General features: G+C 45.2%; 3 protein-coding genes and 1 long non-coding RNA gene across 17 annotated transcripts in view; 3 read left to right on the forward strand and 1 right to left on the reverse strand.

Annotated features, from left to right (window-relative positions):
- ulk4 (unc-51 like kinase 4) overlaps positions 1 to 7,330 on the forward strand; it is a 67,736-nt gene extending 60,406 nt beyond the window's left edge. For all 4 annotated transcript variants that reach the window (XM_076012809.1, XM_076012806.1, XM_076012808.1 and 1 more), the window contains 2 exons: positions 3,308 to 3,396; positions 7,077 to 7,330. In XM_076012809.1, coding sequence (XP_075868924.1) covers positions 3,308 to 3,396; positions 7,077 to 7,170 — 183 coding nt within the window. In that variant the 3' untranslated portion in view covers positions 7,171 to 7,330. The remainder of the gene's footprint in view (positions 1 to 3,307; positions 3,397 to 7,076) is intronic.
- Positions 7,331 to 8,797: 1,467 nt separating this feature from the next.
- ctnnb1 (catenin (cadherin-associated protein), beta 1) lies at positions 8,798 to 20,464 on the reverse strand. Of its 2 annotated transcripts, XM_076012810.1 has the most exons (17): positions 20,284 to 20,464; positions 15,430 to 15,480; positions 14,811 to 15,035; positions 14,429 to 14,682; positions 14,101 to 14,339; positions 13,649 to 13,850; positions 13,403 to 13,547; positions 12,997 to 13,100; positions 12,754 to 12,888; positions 12,411 to 12,614; positions 11,826 to 11,984; positions 11,624 to 11,743; positions 11,318 to 11,468; positions 11,050 to 11,171; positions 10,821 to 10,881; positions 9,941 to 10,188; positions 8,798 to 9,607 (listed from the first exon to the last, which is right to left on the reverse strand). In XM_076012810.1, exons 2-16 carry the CDS (start codon positions 15,440 to 15,442, stop codon positions 9,977 to 9,979), a joined length of 2,346 nt encoding a protein of 781 aa, XP_075868925.1. In that variant the 5' UTR covers positions 15,443 to 15,480; positions 20,284 to 20,464; the 3' UTR covers positions 8,798 to 9,607; positions 9,941 to 9,976. The 2 variants fall into 2 exon arrangements, with proteins under 2 accessions (XP_075868925.1, XP_075868926.1); XM_076012811.1 differs by lacking the exon at positions 9,941 to 10,188.
- Positions 12,777 to 13,473, forward strand: LOC142879481 (uncharacterized). The gene is made up of 3 exons (XR_012925311.1): positions 12,777 to 12,911; positions 12,957 to 13,122; positions 13,339 to 13,473. It is a non-coding gene; the product is annotated as an uncharacterized LOC142879481 (long non-coding RNA).
- Positions 16,759 to 26,476, forward strand: part of cmtm8b (CKLF-like MARVEL transmembrane domain containing 8b) — a 66,260-nt gene continuing 56,542 nt past the window's right edge. For 5 of the 10 annotated variants that reach the window (XR_012925309.1, XM_076012816.1, XM_076012812.1 and 2 more), the window contains exon 1: positions 23,442 to 23,582. The gene's annotated coding sequence lies outside the window, so the exon portion shown is untranslated. Of the gene's footprint in view, positions 17,318 to 23,426; positions 23,583 to 26,476 lie in introns of those variants that run through there. The other 5 variants (XR_012925307.1, XR_012925310.1, XR_012925308.1 and 2 more) reach the window with 3 other exon arrangements.

Genomic DNA, 26,476 nt, shown 5'->3' on the forward strand with positions numbered 1-26,476 from the left:
CACGCGGGCACGTTTCATCAGGGGAATACAATGAGTCACTCTCTATCAAACACACACCTACACACCCAGCCAAGTGCCTGCCCTTCAACAAAAGCTTTTTAATTATCTCTCATTGATTTCAGGGCTCTGTTAATCTCAATCAAAGATCCCGCTAATAGCTTAGAAAGGGAAAAGGGAGGGGGCAGGGGAGGGAGGGAGTGGTGGATCAAATTGGGGTGAGTGAAAATTTCAACTTATTTTTTTCCTCTCTTTCTCTCCATGTTTTGGGCACGCAGCTTTGAGAGACCCAACGGATAGCTCTAATTAAATGAAAAGGGGGGGCTTCGTGAGAATTTGATTTGACGGGGAGGAAAAAAATAACATGCGAGCGGTTTGATTGGTCAGCGTGAGACATTTTCCAATTTAGCTGCTCAGCCTGAAGACAAGGCTCTGTGTTTCATCCGGCTCTCCGGGTGAGTTTGGATTTATTTTGGAAGGTGTTGATGTTTTGGTCAAAATAATCATCTGCAGTCCAGTGACTGCCTGAGAAAGCGTTCGTCATGGCTGCAATTTCTGGGTGGGGGGGTGGCGTTGAAATGCTGCTGTGAAATTGTTGTCACCTTTAGTATGTGACCGAGCTACACGGAAATCATTTATGTTCGCCCCCCCCCCCCCCCATCCCCCACCCCCAAACCCCCGTGTTGCTGCAATCAGCGCTGCATTCACACCCAATCAAGCTGTGTGTCACAAGCTGGCAGGGTGTTGCAGGCAGACTGGCACGATCATCATCATCATCATCATCATCATCATCATCATCATCATCATCATTATCATCATCATCGCAGGACTCCAGTACCAGCGTCGCATCGCCCAGACAAACTGTAAAAGATGAGCCAAGTACAACTGGACGAGTTTCTGCTGCCCTCTGAAAATTACTTTAGATTCAACACGTTTTTGTTTTAATGAAGACATACATTTTTTTTATACACATGGACAGAAACTTTGAACTCATACAGTCGTGGAAAAAAGTTTTCGGACATCCATAAAATTGTACTCAATCCCAATTATTGTATTATTGTCATTAAATATTTTCCAGAGGGGTGTGTGTGTGTGTGTGTGTGTGTGTGTGTGAGTGTGTAATTATTTTGTTCTTTATTATGAATAAGACCAAATAGGACAAATTAAATTATTGCTCTTCTTGTCCTCTCGTACTGTGGATGTGTTGCAAAGGGACATCATGTGGCTGAAACATCCAGTTCTGGGCTGGCCAGTTGGGAACAGTGCATGTGCAGCATGTGGGTGACTGATGCTATTGCACTAAAATAAACTGCACTTGGAGACTTGAGGCTGATTCTCTAATCATTAGAGAATCAGCCTCAAGTCTCCAAGTGCATCTTATCGCATCAGGTGTCCAAAAACTTGTTTCTACCTCTGTACACATAGACTAAACCCATTTGTGATGTTACTACATGTGCAAAGTGTCTGTAGTATAATCGCCCGTCCGTCCTCCACTTCCTGTCTGTGCGGCTCGTCTCACTCAACAGAGCTGGTCAGTAAATCATGAAAAGGAAAAGGATGAAGGGGAAGCGGAGGGTGACGACTGGGCTGGTGTGTGTGTGTGTGTGTGTGTGTGTGTGTGTGTGTGTGAGTGAGATTAGATGGGGTGCGTCTCTGTCTCCTCCTAACCTCGTTGCCAAGCAACTACGGCGCCGTGTCGCCGCCGAGAGACAAGAGGTGATGTCACCAAAGATGAAAGGGAACACGCTCACGAACACAAGGACGCGCCGGCCGCTCAAGTCGCACACCTGTGCGTTTCAACACCGACAGCGCTTTGACCGGCGCTGACAGAAAGAAAATAATGTGCAAACTCTTGGCCGGCCTTCACGTTGGCTCCACAATAAATAAAAAAAATAATGATCTAATAATAAAAAAAGATGAGATCAGATTGTAAGTCTGAATTCAGCGCAGCTGTGAATCCCCTCCCTATTTCAAATGAGACACCTGCAGTCACACGCACGCACACACACACTCACACACATACACACGCACAGGGGCATGGTGTGGGCCAGGTGTTGACGTGCTGGGTGTGGATTCTGGACCTCACAGTGTGGGGGAGACGTGTTTGGACAGGGCTGAAGGAACAGAGATTTCAGAGAAAACATTCAGCTGGATTTTTTTTTTTTTTTTTTGAATGATGTTTAATGTTGCTGAAAAATGAAATATATGTTCTGTGATAATCACCCAGACCAGTTTGGTGAGACGCTGGAGGGAGGTTAGGACATGCGACGACCTCGACACAAACCGTTAAACCTGCTACGCGGTTAGAGAAGGTCGTGTGCCGGACACAGAGTTGCCAAGCGTCCATTAAAATACGTCGCCTTTTTAAATGGATACTGGACGGGGGTTTGTCCCTTATTTCTGAGTTGTCTTGAATGTAAATTTATTTTCGATGCAAACTCACGTCCGTTTCCATAGAGTTTGCGTTCAAAACCGCAATCTAGGTAGCTGCGGCCAATACCATTGCGCAACCCATCCACAACAACTGTGCGCTGGCTGCGTAGCTTGCATAGAGTGGGCTATGAATCAGGATTGCGTGTTCTTTTCAGCTTTAATTCCTCTGTAAAAGCCATCCACCCTTCCACTTTATTGATTGTTCTCTAAAATATGTTCAATTAAAAGTTTTTAACACAATTTAAACGTTCATCTTATTTCTAGTGTGTGTTGGCAGGTGGCGTCCTTTATCCCTCTGAATGAAAGTTGGCAACGCTGACCATAAACGAGCCCAGACTTGTGCTGCTGCTCCGTCCAGAAGCTAGTGACGGCTTTTAAACGTCTCCCGAGTCTGATGACAGTTTGGGGAAAGGTCTCGTCATCTCGCAAGGTCCAGCTGCTCTGTCTCCTCCCACAGTGACACGTACAGTTTCTCAGCCGCTCGCTCAGGTAACGTCTCCACCTGTAACGCGATGTCTGGTGCGTGGCGTCGGAGGAAATCCCGACCCCCTGACGCTCACATTTATTCTCTCTGTCGTTCGCCTTGTGATGAGTGTTTTACTGGCAACAGCTGATTCACTTTATTTAAAAAAGAATACGTTTGTCACCTTTCTGTTTCCTGCTTTGCTGTCTTTCCAGCCACTTCTTACTCGTGTTAATCTGCACAGTAACAGCGAAGTGGCGCATTTGTAAACGTGTTATTGAGGGAGTCGTCTTCCTGTTGATACAGCTGGCTGACTGAGAGCCTGCTATGACATTTATTTCATTTCACGTGTCACACTCGCCACCCTGTGTGTGCGTCTCACTCTGCTCACTCTCTCACTCCCTCTACCTTCAGGTGCAAACTACGGAGCGCACTGACTGGTTCGAGTGCAGCGAAGGGGCGGAGCTAATGAATCTACTGCAAGATGTGTCCACGTCCAACAGGTGTGATACAGTTTGTTTCTGTAGCAAGTCACACATTGAATTTGCTACCATCTATTTTTTCTTTTAATTCAAATGCGTGGCGCGTTTTAGCGGCTCTCTTTTTTTTTTCATTCTAATTTATGGAGATTAATCACGAATGAGTCATTTTCACAACAAACGACTGCAACTTTGTCTGTTTAATGGCTGACTGCAGTTGAAACTCACTTTTCAAGGGCTGGATTGGAACATTTAAAGGGTTCTACTCAGAAGAAACACAGAAAACACAGATGAATGTTGCTCATAAGATCACTCAATGTGAATAACTGGCGTCTAAAAACAGGGATTATAATTTCCTTTTTTTGTTTGCAATATTCTTTCTTACCAGTCGATGCTACTAAATCCTACAGCCTGGGCCTTTGAGCCAATAGCGTGTTGACATCATTTTACAACCTTTAAACAAATTTTTTAACAAGTCACAATGCTTTATGACCAAGCATGAATAGGTCTGATATTGACATTCTATCCAGAGATAATGTTTCTGAAGGCAAGGTTCTAACTGGCTTCATGGCGTTGATGTTTTATGACTGGGTTCGCCGACCTGTCGAGGCAAGTCGGACGCAGTGCGGTGCAAACAAGGCGCGCTCGTGTGTGTATTCTCCTGGCGAGTGCTGCGATGCTTTTGCACCTGATGACTCTTTATGAGTGTGTGGGCTGAACGCTGCCTTCCCCCTCCCACTCCCCCGCACCGGAGAGTTTGGGTTTTTTCTTTGATGGCTGAGAGCTCTGTGTCTTTCTCCCTCTCCACACACACACACACACACACACACACACACACACACACACACACACACACACACAAACACACAAACACACATGCACACAGTGGCTTTCACCCCTTCCTACATTCACACCCCGTGTCCCTCCATCACACTCATGCACCCTGTCACATTGCTAATAAAGGTGTATTGTTGTCGTGCTATATGGGGGCCTCTCCCTCCCTCTCCCCCCTCCTTTCTCCTTGCTCGCCCCCTTTTCTTCCCCTCGTGGTCTCCCTCTCCAGCCACTTCTCGACCCCCCGCCCCCTCCCCCCCCCACCACCACCACCACCACTTTCGCTCTCCCCTTCCCTCATTTTTTCCTCTCTATTTCACCTCCTTCCCTCTTTCTTTTCCCTCTCCCACTTCATTCCTCTCCTCTCGCCTCCTCTCGCCTCCTCTCCTCTCCTCTCCTTCTGCCCCGGCAGATGAAAGTGGAGATCAGCCCTGCGCCTTTGAAGTGACTGAGACTGGCACACTCCCACCGGTTTAGCGGCAGGAGGAGGGGAGCAGAGGTTTTAGGAGAAAGGGCAGGAGATGAAAGGAGTTATGAGGAGAGGGGAGAAGAAGAGATGGGTGGGGAAGGGGAGGGGTTTAATTGAGAGTATGAGAGAGGAGCTGGGGCGGAAGGAGGAGAGGGATGGAGAGTGGGAAGGTCTGGGCCGGGATCCCAAACCTAAATGATGTCATTCAGCGTTGCGCCATGGCAACCTGAGGAATGTCTTTTCAAGCCCTCCGCGGGCTGCTGAGCAAATGTAGAAGGAGGGCGGAGCCTCACCCACGGCCTCCCCAACCTGAAGAAAAAGCCTTGAGGCCAAAATCCTCAAATTTGGTTAAGCGTCGAGTCAGATTCGCAGGCACCAGTGGCTGCAAATCAGTAACACTCAGCAACGACGAGTATCGACTCTCTGAGTCTATGAAGGATTTGGGCGACAGCTTTTACACGGTGACGTGTAAAAGCAAAAAAAGTGTTTCCATGACACTTCTGCGATGTACCTCTATATTGTCTGAAAAACCACCTCATGAGATCGGAAAACCTTTTAGCGGCATTTGAAAGATTTTTCGAAGTTTAGATGTTTCCATTACCAGTTTTTATTTTGATATTTAGCTTTTGCACAAACTCAATACAAGGGAATGTAAATGGAATGTTGATGAAATGACTTAAAATTGTAGACTGCAGTACGTCAATGGAGACCTTCTCCAGTGCACATGACTGTTCTGGAGTTGTATTTAGAGAAGGAATTCCGCCCTTTGGAAACTCAAATAAACAGCAAAGTAAACAATAAGAGAGTGAGAATGACGGCGCTTGTGTGGTATCAACTAAATGTCCAGGAGACACTGCCATCAAATCTGATAAAGTGATATTAATACCAATATATCCGCTCGTAGCCAAGAGGTGTGCAATATAAAAAATCATTTAGTCTGAACAATCAAATTATTCTCAGTGCCAGAAAAAAACAAACAGAAAAGCTAATTTGTCTTTAGGTTCCATCTTATCTTCATCTTATCACAGGTCTGTGGTGATGTTGAAAATAACCAACAACCTCCTCTTATGGTCCGTGATGAAGTCCTCTCACTGCATTTCTCCTCATTTAAGAGCAGTCAAACAAATGTCTAGTCATTCCCATCCCTTGTCTGGTGAAAAGAAAACATTGTGCAGGTATTTAGAATGTTGTTGTTAAGCAATTGCAATAATTGCTCAGAGGAAGAGCAGTTGGACAAACTTACGTATTCCTGTGAAAAAATGAAATTGTCGTCTAAATTGTGCTGTAAGCACTTTGGCTGCGTCTCAAATGGAGGAAAACAAATTTCACAAAGGCAACAAAAAAAAAATGGAAAAAATTGTTGGTGTGCGCAGACTGACTGCGCGGCTAATGGCCATCCCGTAATAGCCATTTGCTGTAATCTAAAACCAATTATATAATTTTCCGCTTTCCGCCGCACAGCTGCTCGGTGTCAATTCGACGCCGCCAGTAAGTCCCGAAAAACTTTGCCGCGTCTAATTTATGCTGTCCAAATTCGCAAACTTTCAAGGTTTTCTCCGGCCTCTGGGAGCTCTGTTAATTAGGTTAATTATGTGGGTTTTTTAATCAATGGAGGGGGGGTGGGGGGGGGGGGGCTTCTGCTGGCCTGGCCGTCAGGCCCCTCAAAGACACCTGGGAGAAAAGGGGTGGTGGGGGAGTAGAGAGAGGAGGGGGATGGGAGGTAGAGTAGGAGACAACCTGGAGGGTGGAGGGGGATGCATTGGATCCAAATCAAGTTTTATTACAGTTTTAAGGGCCCGTTTGCACAAAGATGGGTTTCTCTGAAAACGCATGGATGCTGGATTAGTACAAATAAACACAACAAAAATCGATTTGCAAACCTCCTGTTTTACTTTTTATCGATTTTCTTTTGGCTATGTGAAATAAATTCAATATATTTTAAGTTCAATTTCTCCATCTGGCCTATTAGACAGAACAACTACTTGAGGATTTCATCCACAGCTACCTTCCTTCCTGCCGCTGCTGTTGATGCCGAGTCTCTCCAGCCTTAGGTTCACATCTGAGACAAACAGCCAGTCATTATAAATTGAAGTCACCCGTGCAGCCTGCCTGCCTGCCTGCCTGCCTGCATGCATGCGCACGCGGGGGTCAGCTGGACCCCCGAGCCTCGTGTTTTTTGCCGAGTGAAATCTCCAGCTAATAATGATGGAATGACAGCCGACAGTTCCGCGTCTCCTGGATACCACCTGAGCACGGCTGGCGGGGTTGGTGATCAGATTTTTTTTTTTTTTTTTTCTTACCACGTCGCCCTATCAGTCCTCTTGTGTTTTCTGTTCTTGCACCATCGTGAATGTAATATAAATGAGTTATTCAGCAGAAACCTTGTCGTCCTCTTGAACAGGTGCCATGGAGACCTGGTCACACTGGCTGCCGAAATCCTCCACAGCATCTCTTCGACCTCAATGGGTTCCTCCTCAAACCTAAAGCTCTCCTGAAAGTCCATCCCTCCATCCAGGACTTCTCTTGTTAAGACCTTACTCCTGTTAGTCTGCCTCATATTCTGTCTCTTCATCCTCAGGTAACTGTCTGTAAAGTGAAAAACACTGTATTTCTTCTTTTTATTAAGCTTTGGAATAAAACGTATAATTTCCTTAACCTCTTGCTTTGACCCGAACAAATTATAACGCATCCAAACTGGAAGCTGTCATTATAAAGTAATATTTCGGTACCCCAGTTTTTCCTCTGACTTTAGATTTGAAAATATGTTGTGTTTTTTTTTTGAGACTGTCTGCTGTCTCCAGCGCTCTCAGCCGGCGGAGCCCTCAGCAGCGCGACTCTCGTTAAGCGTCAGCGACAGGCATAAATATTGCTGTGTCACTGGAGCGATTGGACGGCGGCATCAAAACATCCATCCGCAGTCCATCAGGCTGCGGATGGATTACGGCGTCAAAGTTAATTCGGCATCTCGCGCCGAGTAACATCCGCTCATTAGTTCGCACGCCGGCTGTCACGTGACACGTGTGACCCCGCGCACGTCGCCCGCGCAGAAACGAGGCACAGCTACCGCGGCCAGCTTTTTTCTTCACAAGGGGTGTAAACACCCAGACTGAAATATCTGTTGCAGTTATGGACTGTCACTCTTCCTCACGTTGAGTGGGTTCACGTTTCAGCCAGAGTCTCTGCAGCAAGCGGCTGCTTTTATGACGGTTATGAGATGAGGAACGATCGTAACGAAGGTGTGCAGTGATATTGTGGAGCTGTTGACGAGGTCGCTGGTTTTTGAGCCGTCGTCTAATGACCTAAAATGCACTGGGGGACTTATGTCGTTTCACCTACTTTGTCCTTGAAGCAAAATGTTAAGTTTGGTTCTACAGTTTCAGCACTCTCACCATCCCTAAAAAAAATAAATAATGCTATCTGGTACAAAAGCAGGCCTTTGACTGACTGAGGTGCATTGTGTCTTCGTAAGATTTATGCGATTATTGGCGATAATAATCAGATAGGGCTTAGACCAGGGGTTGGCAAACTTTTTAACTGGTGGGCCATCACGGGTTCTAAAATGTGACAGAGGTGGCTGGAGCAGCAGCCGCTCGATTGAGTGTTTTGGTGACCCACTTCAGGAGGGAAATAAATATCATGGGATGTCAAAAATGTGCTTTAATGTCAATTGAAAATGAACAAAAGCAACAAAACAACAACAAAATATCAAAATTCTTTGAAGCCCCACAGTATTTAGCCATTTATTGAAATGACTCAAACACTGAAAAAAAAATATGAAATACAGCTATTTTACTATTAATATTAAGTTTGGTGGTCTGGATTAAAAAGGTTAACGGTCCGCAAATGGCCCCTGGGCCATAGTTTGCCCATTCCTGCGTTAAACTGATTAAACTCTAACCTGCAATATGAAATATTCCTTCGTCCTTTGGAGTTGATGTGTCGAGGTTTCAATACTTCAAAGACTTGAATTCTGATTCCCTTTCAAAGTGAAACTCTTCTGACTTAATGATAAACCAATATCTGTACTTGTCAAGAGAGAAACAACAGGGCGGAACAGGCTTGCTCAATTTTACTGTGTATTTCTGTGAGAGAAAAACAAAAAAAAAAACAGGGGCACCCAGGTGAAATGACAGTCCTTTTTATTGTTTCAGAAAACAGCAGGCTACAACCAGCTCCTCCCACTACCCCGCCCCTTAATAACAGCAGACCGATAGGAGCCCTCCTCTACCCCTGTGCTTCCGCAGTCACACCACTCAGCGAGGTCAGCTACACCCCCTTTGGAACAGCAGAGACACATCAGTGTCCATCTTTAAAGCAAGAAAATAGCTTGATATTTGGACCATGACTTCCAATTCATGTTTTTTTTTTATACAAAAGCTACACAATGTTACACTTTTCATCAGAATACAATTCAACTGATTAACTTTAGTGTTTGGACACCATTTAAAATGCGATCGATTCTTGACTTTAATGGAGCTTTACCACTTTAAAAAAAAAACCAAGAAAAAGAAAAGAAACAGACTTAAAATACATTGAACTGCAAAAAACAAAGATGAGTATTATACTTCAGAATGAAAAAAAGCAAGCTAGAATCTGTTTGTACCATTACAGCGGAAAACAGAATAAAGGCATAAAACAACCAGAAAAAAGGTAAAAATCAAAATGAATGAAATACGTAAAAAGGATTTTTGTTCAAAAATGAAGTGTGGGGGGGATTAAAATCTGTGTCGTCGCGTCAGGATTTAAAGTCAGCCCTCCCGTCAGGCTTAACGGACCAGAACCGCACTTAAAATCTAGTTTGTCCCAATGGAGTTCCCATAGACAAGGAAACTCTGCTTGCTGTTGTTGAGTCATCTTCAGGCACTTTCTGAAACCCTGCCTCCTCCATATGGGCGAATCACGATGCAGGTTCATCCGGATCACATGATACAGCTGTGAGGGGGGAGGGGAGAAAGGGAACAGATGAGTGGAAAAAAAACAAAAAACAGGAGGTGCGTGGAAGGAACCGGCGTTGTGAGCTGGTCGAGACCACACACGCACACACAGATCAAATGCCATGCAACGCCACACACGCAAAACCACATCACACAAGTCGGTAGTTAGGAGCAGTCTGAACACGCTGCAGCCGCAGTGAGCGGAATTTCCCTTCTCCATAATTCTTTTTCTTTTCTTTTTTTCTTTTACAGTGAAAGAAAACAAATTAACTGAACCTCCCTTCCTCCCAAACCCTCCTTCAATACAGCAGAGTGCAGCAGGCGTTCTTACCTAGTAGAAAGTGTAGTGTAATGTTGATCTTGGTATTTACAGGTCGGTGTCAAACCAGGCCAGTTGGTTGGAGTCGCCGGGCGGCAGGCCCTCTATCAGCTCCTGGGTGTGTCCCAGGTCGGGCAGCCCCTCCACTGGGGGGTACTCCTGGCCCGGGTGGTGGCCGCCCAGGTCGTGGTCCATCATGGGCTCCATGCCCATCGAGTCGCCGCCGTATCCCCCCGAGTGGAAGGAACGGTAGCTCGGGTCTGGGGTGGGGGAGGCAGGAAGTGGATGGAGAAGCGGGGGGGAAGCAGAGCGGCTGTTAGAGAAGCAGGTTAACCAACCCAAGCGCGACACACACACACACACACACAGTAGTACGATGAAAAAACAAAAAACAAAACGACACTGCACAGCAACACGGCGCCCCCCCCCACCCACCCCCTCAGTCTGTCCGTCCATCCGTCCGTCCCTCTGTCCGTCCTCCGGCACAGTGCTCAGAGAGGAAGTGGTTTTGGAGACTTTGTTAATCTGCCTGGGAACAGCGGCTCTTTGGCAGGAGGGACGGAGGGCTGCGTTAAAGTGAACGCCAAGCGTCGCCCCCTCAGTCCAGCTCAGTACACAGTCCAGTGCTGAAAACCTCTTCAGTTGCTGCGTTAGTCAGCAGACAATAACGCGGATTAAGGGGGGGGGGGAAAGGAATGTTTTAATAAATCCAAATTTTGGGCTTTTGGCATCGTCTCATCCGCAGCGGTACTGCCTCCAGATAGGACTCAGTCACTGCACTGTGTTTGAACACTGGTCTAATGGGGGCGTGTGCAGACTACTGAACGTCTTCGCTGCCTCCCGTGGTTGCCCCCCCACTTCGACCCCCTGAAGCCAGCCGAAGGTGACTTACCGTCTGGTCTGTAGCCCAGAGGCTCTCCCTGAGCGCCGATGTCCAAACCCAAGTCAGCAGTCTGCAACAGAGATGGGAGGGACAAGGTGAGCCCGGTGTTAGCGCCGTCACACTTTCACTGGATTTTAATTCACTCTTTATGTAAACGAGCAAGCGCTTTAATGCTTCCAGTACTGGGATCATAAATGCGATGGTGATTTTAATTTATTTTTTTTGGATTGGTTCAGACCTCGTTCCAGGCCATGGGTTCTGTTCTGAAGAGCGAGCTGGTGAGTTCGACCGACAGGCGTTTCTTGTAGTCTTGGGGTTTGTCCTCGGACATGCGGAAAAGGACAGCAGCGGCGTAGGTGGCTGAGGGGGAGGGGGAGAGATGAGACAGGTGAGCGGGAGGACAAGCAAATAAGAGAGAGAAGCAACACGAACAGGCGGAAATTTCAGAAAATTCATCCACGTTAAGCGTGTGATAAATATCTCCATTTTCCTCCGCGGGAACATACCGACTCCCTCGTTGCGGCTGTGCAGCAGCTCTGTGAGCGGGGCGGTGGCTCCCTCGGCCTCGATGGCCTCAGCAGCCTCTTTGTCCTGAGCCAGCTCGCACAGGACGCCGGCTGCCACGCGCTGGATGTTCTCGATGGGCGAGTACAGCAGCTGCAGGCAGGAACAACACTCGCTTAGTTGGTGAAACGCAGAAATACATCCTCAGATGATACGAAAATAGAACACACGCAGCCATTCAGAACAACCCTGCTCTCTGATCTCAAAATACCTCCACTTATTTTTCAAGAGGTTTTATTTTTTTTTACCTGTACAAAGAGTGGAATTGTGTTGAGTCCTCTGATGACTATTCTGTTGTGGACGTCTCTGGCCAGGATGTGAAGCGCTCCTGTGCAGCCCTCCACGATCTCCTCCATGCGAACTCCCTCCTGAAACGGCGGAACGCGGCGGTCAGCGCAAAGTGGCAGTGCGACGACCTCCCGGTCGAGTCGGTGCGGCGCGGCCACTCACCACAAACTGCTGCTGCGTGCCCCCCATGCTGGTGCGTCTCTGTGTGTCTTGGTGCGCTCTGACCAGCAGCTGGACCAGTCTGGGGATGGCGCCCTGCTCCCTCAGGGGAGCGTGGTTTGCGGGGCACAGGGCCAGGTTCCGGATCAGACCCACTGTAGCCTGGGGAGGGCGGGCGCATTGGGTTCAGGTCAGTTTCCAATACATCAAAGCAGGAAATGTGGACAAAAGAAGATACAGTTTGCATCACACTGATGCAATCCCATACTCTGTTACTGATACATGCTGATGAAGATTAGCGACCTGATGTGTTTTTTTAATAGATCTCCAATCCACCTTTTTAGCCAATCAGGTATTTTACTTGATTGGCTTTTATAATTACACTACCAATCAAAGGTTTGGACACATAATTCTGATTTAATGGTTTTTCTTTCATTTTCATGACTATTTACATTGTAGATTGTCACTCAAGGCATCGAAACTATGAATGAACACACGTATAAAATGTGATCATTCATTTTTGCTGTAGACGTGTACTAAAATTCTGCAAAAGGACAGAAAACTTTGCGAGTTAGACTGATGATCTACCTTGATGAGAGGCCAGTGTGACGGCGGATGCAGTAATTTGACGACGACGGGCAGGCCGTAGTGCAGCCTGACGGCGTTCTGGGCCATCTCGGCATCCTGGTGCCGCGACGTCAGGTGACGCAGGGCGCAGATGGCCGGTTCTGTGATGTCTTCTCTGTCCCCAGCTCGCAGAACTGTGCGAACCAGCGCCTCAATACCGCCCACCTGCAAGGGACGGCCGATTATAGGAGGTGTGTGCGGTGCGTTTTGACAGGACACGCATATATCTGCTGGTCTTCAGCAATAAATTGGAGCAAACTCTGTTATTAGAGGTTGTCTGTCAGCGGCTGCGAGTCTCACTCACCTGACAGACCATCATCTTGTTCTTGTAGTTGTTGCAGGTCAGGTTGGACAGGATGCCGGCGGCGCACGTCACCACGTTGATGTCATCGCTGCCGAGCAGCTGAACCAGAGTTCCAAGCAGCCCCTCCATTCCCTCCTGCAGAGAGAGAACATCAGCAGGTCAGCAGGACAGTTTTTCTCAGTCTAATCACTTTTTATTTTTAGTTACCAACTGCTTTTGCAAAGGCACAAGGGCAGTAATGACCTGTTTGGTGGCAGCGTCTGACAAGTTCCTGAGGGTCCAGAGGCAGTTCTGGACCAGTCTCTGGCTGGGGTCGGTCAGGTGGAGTCCCAGTGCCTGCATGCCCCCTGCAGAAAGCACACACGCAACGTAAGAAACGTTTGATTTATTTTATTTTACTCACTGTATTTTTATTGTATTAATTCTGTTTTTATTGTATTTATAATAAGTTTTACTGGTGCTACTCCTACTGAAGCCCAAATTTCTCTGAGGGAATTCCCTCGAGGGATGAATAAAGTTTTCTATCTATCTATCTATCTATCTATCTATCTATCCATCTATCTATCCATCTATCTATCTATCCAGTCTGCCATTACAAATTCGGGATGACAGAATGTGTCCTCGACAACATGGCCGGTGTTTCACATACCAGCTTCTACGATGGCGGGCTTGTTGCTGGAGCAGACCGACAGCACTTTGAGCACGCGGCTGGTGGTCCACAGCAGCTTCTCGTAGGTGTAAGTCCTCATGATGTTCACCAGTGCCTGGGGGCCGCCGCTGGCCAAGATGATCAACTGCGCCAAGAGGGAACACACGAGGTGCGTTGACATTTCAGGGTTGTGCGTTTGCGGTGCCGAACGAGGTTCCGAGTCAAGCTCGCACCCAGCCCCCTCACCTTGCTCTCCTGGTTTCCGTACGCCAGTATCTGCAGACAGTCGGTGGTGATGGCCAGGAACTTGACGTTGGTCTTGTTGAGCAGTGCCACCATCTTCTGCAGCCCGCCGGCGAGGCGGACGGCCATCTTGGCTCCTTCCTGGTGCAGCAGCAGGTTGTGGAGGGTGGTGATGGCGTAGAAGAGGACAGAGTCCACCGGTGAGCTGCAGAACAGACAAAACAAACATAAGGCACTTTTTTCCTTTTAAAGTCCTTAGCAACAGCTACTTCAACAGCTACTTCAAATCTGATCGTAGAGTCGATCGGTTGCAGCATCAAATAACAAGAAGTCCTAGCTTCTGAAACCATTCTACCCCTGCTGCTCTCTGCTTCCCCGGCTGCTGAGCTGCATCGGGCTGCATTGCATTTTGAAATGGAGACGAAAACAAATTTCCATGCATATTTCAGTCGTACCCGAGCATCTTAACAAGAGCGGGGATTCCTCCCGACTTGAAAATAGCCAGCAGGCCCTCTCTGTGGTGGGACAGATTGTGGAGTGTTCCCGCGGTGCAGCGAGCCGTCTCCACGTCGTTGGTGTTCTGCATGGTCCTGACGATGGCCGACACCATTTGCGGGGAGCGCATGATGGCGTGGCGAGAAGCCTCTTTCTTGGAGAGCTGGTGCACCATCACCGCTGCTTTGTTTACAACGACCTGCGGGGATTGAGAGCAATGTTAGGAGCCCGGTGGAGAGGGAGGAAGGAAGGGAGCAACATCCTAGACACTCTCTCTCACGCAGCTACCTGGTCCTCGTCGTTGAGGAGCTTGGTGAGCTCTGGGATGGCTCTCGTCGCCAGCTCGGCATCGTCCTGGTAGTTGATCAGGTTGACCACGGCGTGTTTGAGCATCTGTGAGGGCTCCGCCAGCCTCTGCACGTTGGTGGGGTTGGCTGCGTCGTACTGTGTGGAGGGGATCTGCACGCCCTCCTCGAGTGTCTCTGGAAACATGGCGGCGCGAACCCGCTGTGCACGTGTCATGGCGTACTGACCATCTATGTCTGGTGGAGACGAGAGAAGGGGTTTCGTTAGAAAGCAGAATAGACGTGCGATGCACTGAGTGCGTGTGTGTGTGTGTGTGTGTGTGTGTGTGTGTGTGTGTGTGTGTGTGTGTGCGTGGGGGACCTACCCTGCACTTGATCCTGGGAGAAGTTCTGGTTGAAGCCTTGCTCCCACTCGTACAAGACCTGGTTGTCCACATCGTCGTCCTCCGGGTTCCCCTTCCCGCTGAGGGACGGGGCGGTTGTGGTTGCCCCTGAGTGGATGCCTGAATCCAGGTAGGACTGTTGCTGCCAGTGACTGACTGCTGCCTTGCGGTCTGGCTCCATGGCCATGTCGAGCTCCATCAGATCAGCTGCGGGAGAGATCGGGGGAAAACGAATCGACCATCACTCAATATCTCAACGGCTTTTTCAGAAGATGAGGTGGACGTTGAAACGGAGGTGAGAAACTGTTCTCGTACTGGTAGTTCAGAACATTTTTAATGACAGATGCGACTTGCTGACCAACTGCTCTAAAGCCATCGGGTTTGATTTAACATGTGTTTCAAGCCTCAAATTGAAATCAATAACCAATTCACTTCGCTTTTAGTACAACATAAATCTGCCCTGTAGGATGAGCTGCAGCAAAGTTTAACCTTAATGCGCATTTCTTAACATGCCTGTGTGTGTGTTTGTAACAAGCGAGGGATTGCGGAAAAAAACCTTAAGAGAGAATTAGGAGTGCGTTTCTGAAAAGTGTGAACCCACCCTGGGAAGCCATGTTCCTTTCTCAAACCGTGGCTGACACAGCTTCCTGATCTGGGGGGGGGGAGAGAAAATGGGGAAAAATACAGCAATGTTATGGCAGGACGGGAAAAAAACAGACAGCTGGAAAATAAATAGTGGTACAGTTCAAAACAAACAGTCCAGCCAAGATACTTTCCAGCCTTCAACCCCTCCCACCCCACCACCCAGCCTCCCTTTCTTTGGATTTCCTCCCATTTAAGAGACAGACCTGCCAACAGCAGCAGTTCACACACAAAGCCACCATTACAGCCAGCCAGTATTTAGGTGAGGAAGGACAGAGGAAGTGGAGTGTTGGGTTGAGGGAGGGACGGAGGAGGAGGGGGAGGGAGGAAAAGGGCACACACATTCCTCAGCTGGCTTTGAAGCCGAAACCAATCTGTGAGGAAGAAAAAAAAAAAAAAAAAAAAGTAAACAGCGAAAACGGCAGCAGAGAGGGAGAGCAGGTGAGAGGGGGATTAATTCGCAAGAAACAGAAAAATTCAAGCCCATATTCAAAGATGAATGTTTACGCAGCAAAGGGCCGAGGCAGGAAATTAGAAATATGCTGAACAAATCTAAGCTAAAAATAAAGCTTAGGGGCAGAAAGTTCATCGACCAACAAAGCGATGTCTTCCACAGAACAAGTCTACTTTAGCTATAGTGAACTAACTGGCAGGGACACGTTTTTGTGACAAACATGCCTGCCGTGGCACATAGAGGCCTGAGAGCGAGACTTTCCCTTTGCTCTACAAAGCTGAATTAAATGGCAGCCAACAGTGGAGATTCACATTGTGTTGAAAAAACCTTTAGAAAGGGGGGTGTTCAATTTTGATTTTAGAAAATGTAACCAACTAAGACCTAAAGCACACTTTCAAACCGCTCTAAATACTTGTCTCTTTCTAAAAGCCTACAGGTGAAGCATATGGGTGAAACAATGAATGTACTTTGTTCTATTATGGTGTGGCACTAAAGGACGAAACAGTCCAGGCAGAAACACAAAGAATAAGAAGTTTGGCTTCTTATTTCTTTCAACCATGAAAATAAAACCCAACAAGATGGCCATCATTTCAATAAATACATTTGAAAACAGCAACACAGAGTAACCATACAGACTAGCTGGTATTAATGTGCAAGAGTTAATGGAGTTCGCTTGCAATCAGGAGAAGGACCAGGAAGGCCGGCTAAGTCTGGATTACTTCCTGCCCCGCGCCACCGAACACCAGCAGTGTCATTAAATCAATCAGATGCCTGGCTCCAGGGCTCTGGCCTCTAACTACAAACTACAAACTCCCAACCATTAGAGGGGTATAATGACAAAGATGTCTCACTGCGTGCACTGTGGGTATGTGGATTGGTGATTCAGGGCTCCATAAACAAGACAGACTTAATTATTCGCACACACACCATCCTCCTTTGCAAACTTTCCAGGCCAGTCCTTGCATAATGGAAGCCATATGCCACAAATATAACTGCATATTAAGAAAACATTCAATCAAAGTGCATATTGCAACCATTATCATTTATACGGGCGGAAAATGTGGGTCACCAAATCAGGCTTGGGGAACTCAGACGGCGCTGGTTGGGTTGTGGGGCAACAAGGCGCATTGTGGTCCCTCAGCGAGACCCACAAATTGAAGCGTTAGTCAAGTCTGACTCTGTCTTTAACTCTTTTATTTTGTAGATTCACTCCATATCGGCCCGGCCACAACAATCAGAGTGGCTGGTTTCTTTGAAGACAGATTGCCGACCCCAAAATGCAGACTGGAGCGTGATCTACTTCAAGTCATCTAACTCAAAACAGATGACTGTGAGGGACATTAAACAGTTGCCTTGGACACAGAACTGAGCCGACACAGGAAGTCACGGTGAGGTACATTTCGACAGATCCGTTGCTGGCTGTTTTATACTCCTTGCCAACACAAATGACATGAAAACGATATTTATGCAAAGGAGAAAATAAGGTCTATGAACCTATGAATAAGGTAACGTGAGTGCAGCTCTTCCGGCGCTGAACAGTCCAATCATGAAACATGGCCAGCAATCGCACACTAAATTCTCATTGCACTAAATCTGGTGAATAAAACATTTCACTTCACACAGACAGCCAGAGTTTGTCGCTCTCTCGATACAATAAGAAGAGGAACTTTGTTTCAAACTTGCTGGCTGCTCCAAAGCAAGGCTATTAATAAAATTCAAGCGATTAAATTCAGCCATCAGAATAACAGCAAAACAACAAAAACACTCCTTAATCGGACTTGCATCCAGATGACTGACAATAACAAAAGTGAAGTTCAGTGAACATCATCTACTTCTGCTTCAACAACTAAAACCTGAAACAGACTGAGGATGAAATATAAATAAGTGGGGCTACAAGGCTATTCAATGAGCCGCTCTGTAACATTGTGAGGAAAAAAATATTATTGTAGTGAGTGAAAATACTGGTTGCACATAAACTGCATTTTAAAATTTCACCCAGCACTTGTATGGTTTATTTCAATCAAGAAACCACTCAACCTTTCAAATGCATAGACCAAAAAAATCTTTAAAAAATTTAAAAAGCCTCATCTCCAAACTCTTTCACCTGTTATTTTCTCTCTGGCAAATACAATACACCCACAGAAGTAATTGACCTAAACAGGCTGCATTATGGACAAAAGCAGAGTGGGGAGCTGCCACAGGCTTCAGCCCCAGCCGGCTTAATGTGCAGGGTCAGCAGCACTCACTGCCGGCTGCCAGCAACACAATGAGCCCAATGCCTGAAGCCGCTGCAGTATTTGGTCTGCGTCGCCACTGCATAGTGCTGGATGGATATTTGGGAAATGACACCGTCCTGAAAGTGCTACTGAGGACGTGGAATATCAGAATAAACGTCAGGAAAGGGGCAAAGGCAATCAGGACTACAAATATCATTGGGGGAAGAATTATTCCTGCGTGTTACCATCAACAAAAACATTTTTTTGAAATTCAAAAAGCCTGTGCACCCAAATGAGGTACAGGTTATTTTAACAAAAAATACTGTTCAACGGGATAAAGATAAAACATCACTGCGATCCACATACAAGCTCGTACATTCTAAAGCCAACCTTGAGAAAAACCACTGAACACGTCACAAGATTATTATCATTGTCGTTTCTGAATGCAGTTTTTGGCTATGACACGTGTGGAAAGGTGTAAACCTCAAACCACTACCGGTCCCGGATTGCGTCCTGACGCCCGCACTTGCGTCTTTAAAAAATTTCACCGCACCATTTTGATTTTTTTTTTTTTTTTGCTGACGTGAACACACGTTTTATCCTCTTTATTGTTCCGTTTTGCAACACGAACGGGGATTTTTTTTTTTTTTTTTTTTACATACGGCCGCACAAAGAAGAAAAAGGAAACCCTCGACTACTTTGTTTTTTTTTTTGTTGTTTTTTTTAAATGAACGTGTGTCGGCGACGAGTCGGTGAGTCACGCGGCTGTGAAAGGTAGATGATGGCGGATCTGTGCGTGTTTAGAACTCGGTCCAATTTAAGGTGTTCTACAAAAAAATGCTATAAAAATGAACTAGGTAATGAACTATATAAAATGTCACGAAATTGCGTCGCAGTTTTGGGGGTCACCAACCAAACCAGATCCAACTGTTTGTTTTTTTTTTGTTTTGTTGTTGTTTTTCATGACGCCATCACACTACTGGTGAAACGGTGAAGTCTGTCCAACTTTCCCCAGACGAGATACACCTGTACTGTACATAACCTAATAAAGCCTGACATCCATTACGATAGGTACCGAAATGAAAAACGACAAAAAAAAAAAAAAAAAAAAAATCTGTTGTCCCGCGGTATCCGTACTAAATCCCCTAAACAACACAACCTAGCACCCCATTTCCCCCCCTTACAGCAGCTGGCTGGCCGCCCCCAGACTTTCTTGCTCTCCGACACCACGGACTCAAATTTCACACTGTGGCTCCTCCTCGTCTTCCTCCCCAAAGCACGACGGCTGGGAGGAATTTGTCGCTCTTTGTTTAAAAGGACGGGAGAAGAAAAAACCCGTCAAAACCCCAATTTTTATGAGAAATAAAACCACAAAAATCCACAAACCGGTATTTAGTCCGTTGTAAAGGGCAACGAGCCTCATTTCGCAGTCTTTGAATCAGTTAGTTTCGCGAAGAGAAACTTCACGAAACTTCGAATAGTTGACTAACGGCTGTGCGTTAGCGCTACCCGACATCTTTTTGTGGCTTTATAAGCAGTCTGCGCGAGATTTCTAAACTTCTAAACCGCGGTGCGACCACGGCAACACGCAAAAGAAATGTATTTCTCCCCCAAAATAAGCGAGTGCGAAGCGTGAAGCGTTAACTTCGCGTCGGGTAAACATGAATCAGACTGGTGGAACGCGGCCAAAAACGGCAGCGGAGAACCAGTTGTGGACGTTAAGCTAAGAATAGTTAGCACAACTAGGTACGAGAGTAGAATCTCGGGCAAGTAAAACCGACATCTTCGGTAACTCAAATCACCCCAAATCACGGCCAGACTTTCGGCAAATACGATGCGCTGAAATCAATCGGATACATCGAGCCGCTGGTTAAAATGCAGCCTTCACCAAAAGCCATGATACGGGGAGGGGAAAAAATTAAATCGACGAAAATCATCTTTCGAATACGTCCCATTAGGCTGCGGCTGGCGTATCCCACATAATGTGCCGAGACAGCAGCTGGCTGGCTGCGGAAACAGCAGCAGCAGCAGCATCCGCACACAACAAGCGTCTCCATTCCTGCCGTCATTCATGGGGAGCCCAAGCAAGGAAAGAGGCACAAGTGACTGAGCGGAACCCTGAGTTTTGCTCGTTGAAGCCTACCCTTGTCAACACCGAAAGTTCGTCCACTTGGCTCCCGGAGAGTAAAAACCACGTGAGGAATAAAAATAAAAATAAAAAAAAGTCGAGGGGGGGAAATGTGAGGATGAACGTCAGCAGGGAGCCCCCGTCCACTCCCTCCGTAGTCCGTAGATCGCACCTCGGCTGGAACAGTGGAGACTGAAAAATGTAAGATGGCGGCAGGTTTATATAGACCGAAGAACACCCCCAGAAGCTAAGTATCCTGCCGTGCGCTCATATAAAATAGAATCAATTTCTTAAAACAGTCATCGAATTCGCGTAATTCTCGCACATATATGCGTAGATTCAATTTATATGTTCACACCATTGTCACACTGAACCTCGACTGGTAGCTTTGAATGACTTAGTAAGGCTAAAATCAGTGTCTACATAGCGATGAGTATGGATACACAATTGAATGAAGTTCCGGCCGACGGAAAAGGGAAATCCGACGCTTTCCACAAATTAAACCTCTTGGACTGTAAAAAAGCGGATTATTGCCTACATACAATCTCAGTTAAACAGTGAAAGTTTCAGACCGATAATAAACATAGGTCAACTGGACTATTAGAATATGAGAACAAACTGTAAATAAATTAGATTAATAAGATAAACTGCAAAATACATAGCATGTATTAAATACATTTAACAAACACTGACAACATAATAACAACAACACATAAAACTCTACTTCTACAAAAAAAAAAAAAAAAGTAAATTGTTATTGGATTGAATTCTGGGAGTAACAGTTAAATTGTAAAAACAAACAAACAAACACCACAAAATGAGAACCACATACAACAAATCATGATTTAGCAGTCAAAATGGTTTTGAAGTCAACTTCTGCTTTTGATCCAGCATTTTATTGACTGAAGGCATCATAAACAGTGTTTGACTGCACCCGCAGGCAATTACACAGAAGTTACTCAGCAGGTTAGAACACCTTGAGCTGTAAACAAAGATTGGTTTATGAGTCAGACTGTTTTGCTCCTTCCTAGATGGCTGATAACCAAAACTCCCTTTGTTTATAAGTCAAATATTGTATAGCGAAAGAAGTTATTCACCAGTTTATTCATTTAGGGGACTTCTGATCTCAAATAATTCTATTACTATAGATTTAATTGATTGAACAATGCTCACATAACTCGTCATATTTCAGGACACAGCTGAAAAGCACACTGATCCATTAAAATTATTAGTGATCTATGAGCACAGCCAAGGTCCTTCAAGCGAACAGTGTGATCTTTCTTTCATGGTGAGATCACACAGGTCCGGCTATTGAATTTTCAAATGACTTTCTATTTGGCCCAATTAGAAGTATGTTAGTGGATAGACCACACTGGAAAGTTAAATATGTACCACAAGTCCTCTAGTCAGTATTTGGTCGCTTAATCTAGTATAAAAGGTGGAGATCATCTTATGTGCCTCCCTCACAGTGTCCCTTCATTCCAGCTGACAACATCAGTGGAAAACACAGGTAGAATTCGCCTTTGTCATCTGCCTACAGGCAATTTCGTTTGTCATTTAAACTGTGTGGGTGGACCGGGTTACTGAAAATGCCAAACTCTTCATTTAACAGTCATGCTGAAGTCCTAGGACAGAACATAGAGGAATATAAACAGGATAACTTTCCTATTTTTTCAGTTCTATCTTTGTGGTCCTTTCTAAGGTAACTGCCTGTAATTAATATATATATATATATATATATATATATATATATATATTTCTAATTTACAAAAGTGGGGAAAACTCATAAACAGTGGTCACAGACAAGTTTGTGAGACAGTTTATGCGGTAATAGAGTTAAACTTGACAAACAGTAGCTTGATCAGAGCTAGATTGCCATCACATACATTGCTGTGACCACGGGGGCTGGATTAAGAACACAAGGTTAAATATCCCCCTGACAAATTGTATAAATCCACTGAAGTTCAATCACCCAAGTCTGTGGAACTCTTAAGTAAACCGATTGAATATAAATTTTCCTTATCACAATTATTCTCTAGAAAAATACTTACAAATGGAATGTATTATCATCTGAGGCCTTACTGTATTTAGATGGAGATTAACTGCAACATTGTAAACTTATCAACAGATTGCAAGTTTTACTTATCAGAAAGTATATGTCCTCTCATGCCCACTACCGTTCACTCTTACCTCATGCACATGGACCACCTGAAATGCACAATGATAATGGTTGAGTTCCAGCAAACATGCTAGTACTTCTGGTAAAAGTAAGTACATGGGACGTTTTGTTAAAAGGCTAATGCAAGAATTAATTGGAGCCTGATTTAGAGGCTTAAGTGTGAGTTACTGATTTAAATGCCCATTTAACATGTTACTTTTTGTTAAGGACATGATATTTTATAGAGAACTTTTAGAAATTTGTAGACTCTGTTGTAGTATGAATTTGGAGCTACAATTTAAAAACATTTTATTTTATTTCCCCCCAAGACATTGCTTTTGTAAAACATACCAGTATCCTGTCTGGATCAGCACTACCACCTTTAATATTAAGTGGTATCAGAGCAGAGAGAAAATTAGTGGAATTGTACATAGTTACAGTTTTTTACCTTTAAGGAATGAAGAAAAAAGATGAAGAGAGAAGATCAGTAGTCAGCTGTAGATCCACTCGGGTCACTTGAACCTACAACAGTACTCACTCAGGCAGTTACTTTTAAATCACTTTTATTGTTTTAAGGAGACAAACAAAACACATATTTAAAAAAAAAAAATTCACATTAAAAGTTTTTTTTTTTCAACAACATAATATAGAATGTGAATAAAGGAGCAGACAGAACAGCCCACTATTTTATTTTCAGACGAGCATGATGTCATGGTTTTAATTTAGTTTTTCACAGCTAGGATAACCCTTACCTTAGGAGGGATGCCCATTCCACAGCTCAATCCATTTCATTCAGGACACAGTTTAAGCATATTTAGAGGTAAAGGGTGTTAAACCATAATGTGGGTCAGGCTCAATCCTCTCTATCCCCGTTTATCACAACTACACTGTTTGCTTTCAGACACGTGAGTTTAAACATCCTTTCATTTTGCTTGTTCCTGGAGAGACACAGCCAAAAGATTAAACCATAATGCCTGTGAAATGACTCTTCATCCAACAGGCTGTGCCGAAATAACACAGACCGTGCTGCTCCCAAACATGCTGTGGCTCTCCAATGACCCGGTGCAGCACCACTTCAGGGAGGCCACACAACGCTTGTTCTTCCAGCTGGAGAGGCCGCTTCATTCTCCACCGTGGCAGCTCAGGGCCTCACAGGGTAAATATTCGCACCTGCAATTTATTGATAAATGTGGGTTTGATGATGACATAGTTGTTGCATTGAATTATAGTGTTCCATAAAAGCTAGGAAGTTTGTGATTGGTGGAGCAACAATGTAATTTTTCATAAGACAAAATTTGGTCAAAATAATTAGATTTTCCATGGTGTTTAATGATTATGCACCACTAGTTGTAATTATTGGCTGCACCACAACATTATGTGTCTGGTGGACTGCAGTAATTTCATAACAAATAGTCAGCTAGCACTTTTAATCCTGCATTTTCTATCATTCACTTATATCTAATATAACAACATTTACAATACATTATGATTATGACTAAACAAAAAAAACAAAAAACAATTTTAGTAATTTCCCTGTGTCTTCATTTTAAAATATGAAGATTAAAATTCTAAGTGAAAAAGATTAGGAATTGTAATACAGATCAGCACACATAGGGAAACCATGGGGGACTGCAAACACCACCTGCACCACACTTCCACCTTGACAGAACCAACAATTATCCTGACTTGTGCACTCATCCGGCTTAAAGCTGGATTTTGAGGGAGCACCACATATGCGCTTGTACCTTTAAACAGGGGACGAGTGAGTTGGTAGCAAAAACACTCAGGCTGGGAAATTGTGAATAACACGCGCAAACACTCCGATCAAAAAAGAAAACAGGAGGTCTCTGCATCCCCGCGGGTTAATGATCACAAGGGATGTACGGGTCACACTCAGGCTCCAACTGTTTAGATATGCACGTGTGTGTGCAATCCTGTTTCTGCGTTCTGCATTCCGTCATGTATTTCTGCCCTCTCAGACCTTCCTCTGTAGATATATGTGCATTGCTGTGTAGCAAATGCGTTAAAACACGTGCGTGCCCAAACATGGGCATATTTCTACATGCATAATTGACACAGATATACATACAGTATGTATGTAATCGCGTTTGTAAGTTCATCTGCCATGCCTTTATACGCTGGGCTCCCTATTTTCTTTTAACATACAAGCAAACGCGTTTCGTGTTGTGTAGTCATTGTGGAGGACTCTTGAAATCCCAGGAGTATAAGACACCTCACGCAGGCATTCACTAGTCCAAGGCCTAAGGGGTGTGGTTCCTTTCTCTACTGTGAAAGAAAGGGGCAGGACACTGCTATAGATAGGGGCAGACAAAACAACACCCCCCGCCCGCCACCCACCAAAACACACACGCACTCTCACACATGCACACACAAACACGCGCGGCAACAGTAGCGTAGGTCAAGCGAGCACAAAAAGCAGGGCTACGCGGAAGGAATGTTTGTTTTGGGCCGACGCTCTTGAGTAGTAGGTTGAGACTTCTGGCCCTCCTAACAAATGTCTCTCACACAGCGGCGCAGCAACAACGTGGTGTTTTTCCCCTCTGAACAAATGGTTCAAGCAGTCACGTTAAAAAGAAATGTATGGCTTTTAATGCCCCGTGTGTAACATTTAGTCACATGTTATAGTAAAAATAGCACATTGAAAATAATGTTAATTTGAACCCGTGTTTTCTAATGCACCATTTCATAAGATATCTTTCATCAGGTGATTTCAAAGTAGAAATATGATGCTGCAAGTGCATTCTTTATACGAATATAAATGGCTCTTATTAGTTGTACTAATAATTCCTATTTAATTTAGATAGATAGATAGATAGATAGATAGATAGATAGATGTACTTTATTGATCCCAAATTGGGGAACTACACTGTTGCAGCACAAAACACAATACAAAAAATAAACTATACAGGAATTACAAGAAAGAGTCCAGTGAATCTAAAAACAACAAACAAACAAGAGCAAGATGTGCAAAAGTCAGTCAATTTTGCAAAGGCAAGGGATGAGCAAGGGTTTATAAACCATTAGTGCTATATTTTCCATTTGGTCCAGAGAAAGTCAGAATATCATCTGTCACACAGTGGGGAATTTTACTGATTTAAGCAAACAAAAAGACACAGCACACATATTTTATATTCCAATAAAGCCAATAGATCCATATGAAATGTCACATCACACTGCTACACTTGAAAGAATAAAAGAGACAAACCAGCCTGTGCACATTGTGGGTTAAATGCAAAACGATAAACAAATCAGCGGCACAGCAATGGCTGAATCAACTTCAAGTCAGCCACTGTTGTGTATCACCTACGTCACACAGTTTACTGCCATTCATCATTCAGTGCAGTGCAGGGATATTTTTTTTCACACGACCTGCAAACATTGCATCATCTAAACATTGCTTCATCCCACTTAATATATGGGGCGCCCTGCCCGCTTAAATTAACCAGAAAGTTACTTCAATCAAACCCGACGCTAACCTGTCAGGTGTCACTTTTTCAAAGTTGTAATCCGGTGGGCAAAAAGGAGGATAGAAAAATCACATCCGAGAAGAAGGTGAAGGGGGACACTGCTGGGGCCTGATATTTGACTCTGGCTACAGTGGGATTACCGGGATTGGGTAGTATAAGCCGATATAGGAAACAATGTGAAGGAGACACTCGACAATATTGGCAGAGTGCTGCTATATAATGCAAGGCAAGTGGCCACATCGAGAGGGGAGCTCCCGCATCATCTCCACGCTGCGAGACAGTGGTGCCATGGTGCAAATGCAGGAGCAGCTTCATTTCCACCGCAGACACAAGTGCCATTTGGAGTTGACCACACCAGACATCAAAAAGCACTTCTGGCTCATTCAGAACAACAGTCCGGGATGACATTTCACCTGCCTTCCTCAAATCCCCCATTACTGCAGCGGCGGCGGCCGCGGCTCGGTCTCTGCTCCCATTGCTGCATTAGCGGTTGCCATGGCAAAACGTCCTCCATCCCCGCATCCTCCCTGCGCAGACACCGAAACAAACACTCGCACCAATT

The sequence above is a fragment of the Nelusetta ayraudi genome, unplaced genomic scaffold (genome assembly GCF_046127955.1).
Source record: "Nelusetta ayraudi isolate G7.1 ecotype Tasmania unplaced genomic scaffold, CSIRO-AGI_Nayr_v1 ptg000136l, whole genome shotgun sequence".
Classification (NCBI taxonomy): domain Eukaryota; kingdom Metazoa; phylum Chordata; class Actinopteri; order Tetraodontiformes; family Monacanthidae; genus Nelusetta; species Nelusetta ayraudi.

Excerpts from the sequence above, each read along its gene's own strand:
- ctnnb1 (XM_076012810.1), bottom strand. Across the intron at positions 14,683-14,810 it reads CTCCCAGGATCAAGTGCAGG|ACATAGATGGTCAGTACGCC; the intron begins GTAGGTCCCCCA and ends CGTCTCCACCAG. Across the intron at positions 13,101-13,402 it reads GCCCGCCATCGTAGAAGCTG|GGGGCATGCAGGCACTGGGA; the intron begins GTATGTGAAACA and ends TGCTTTCTGCAG.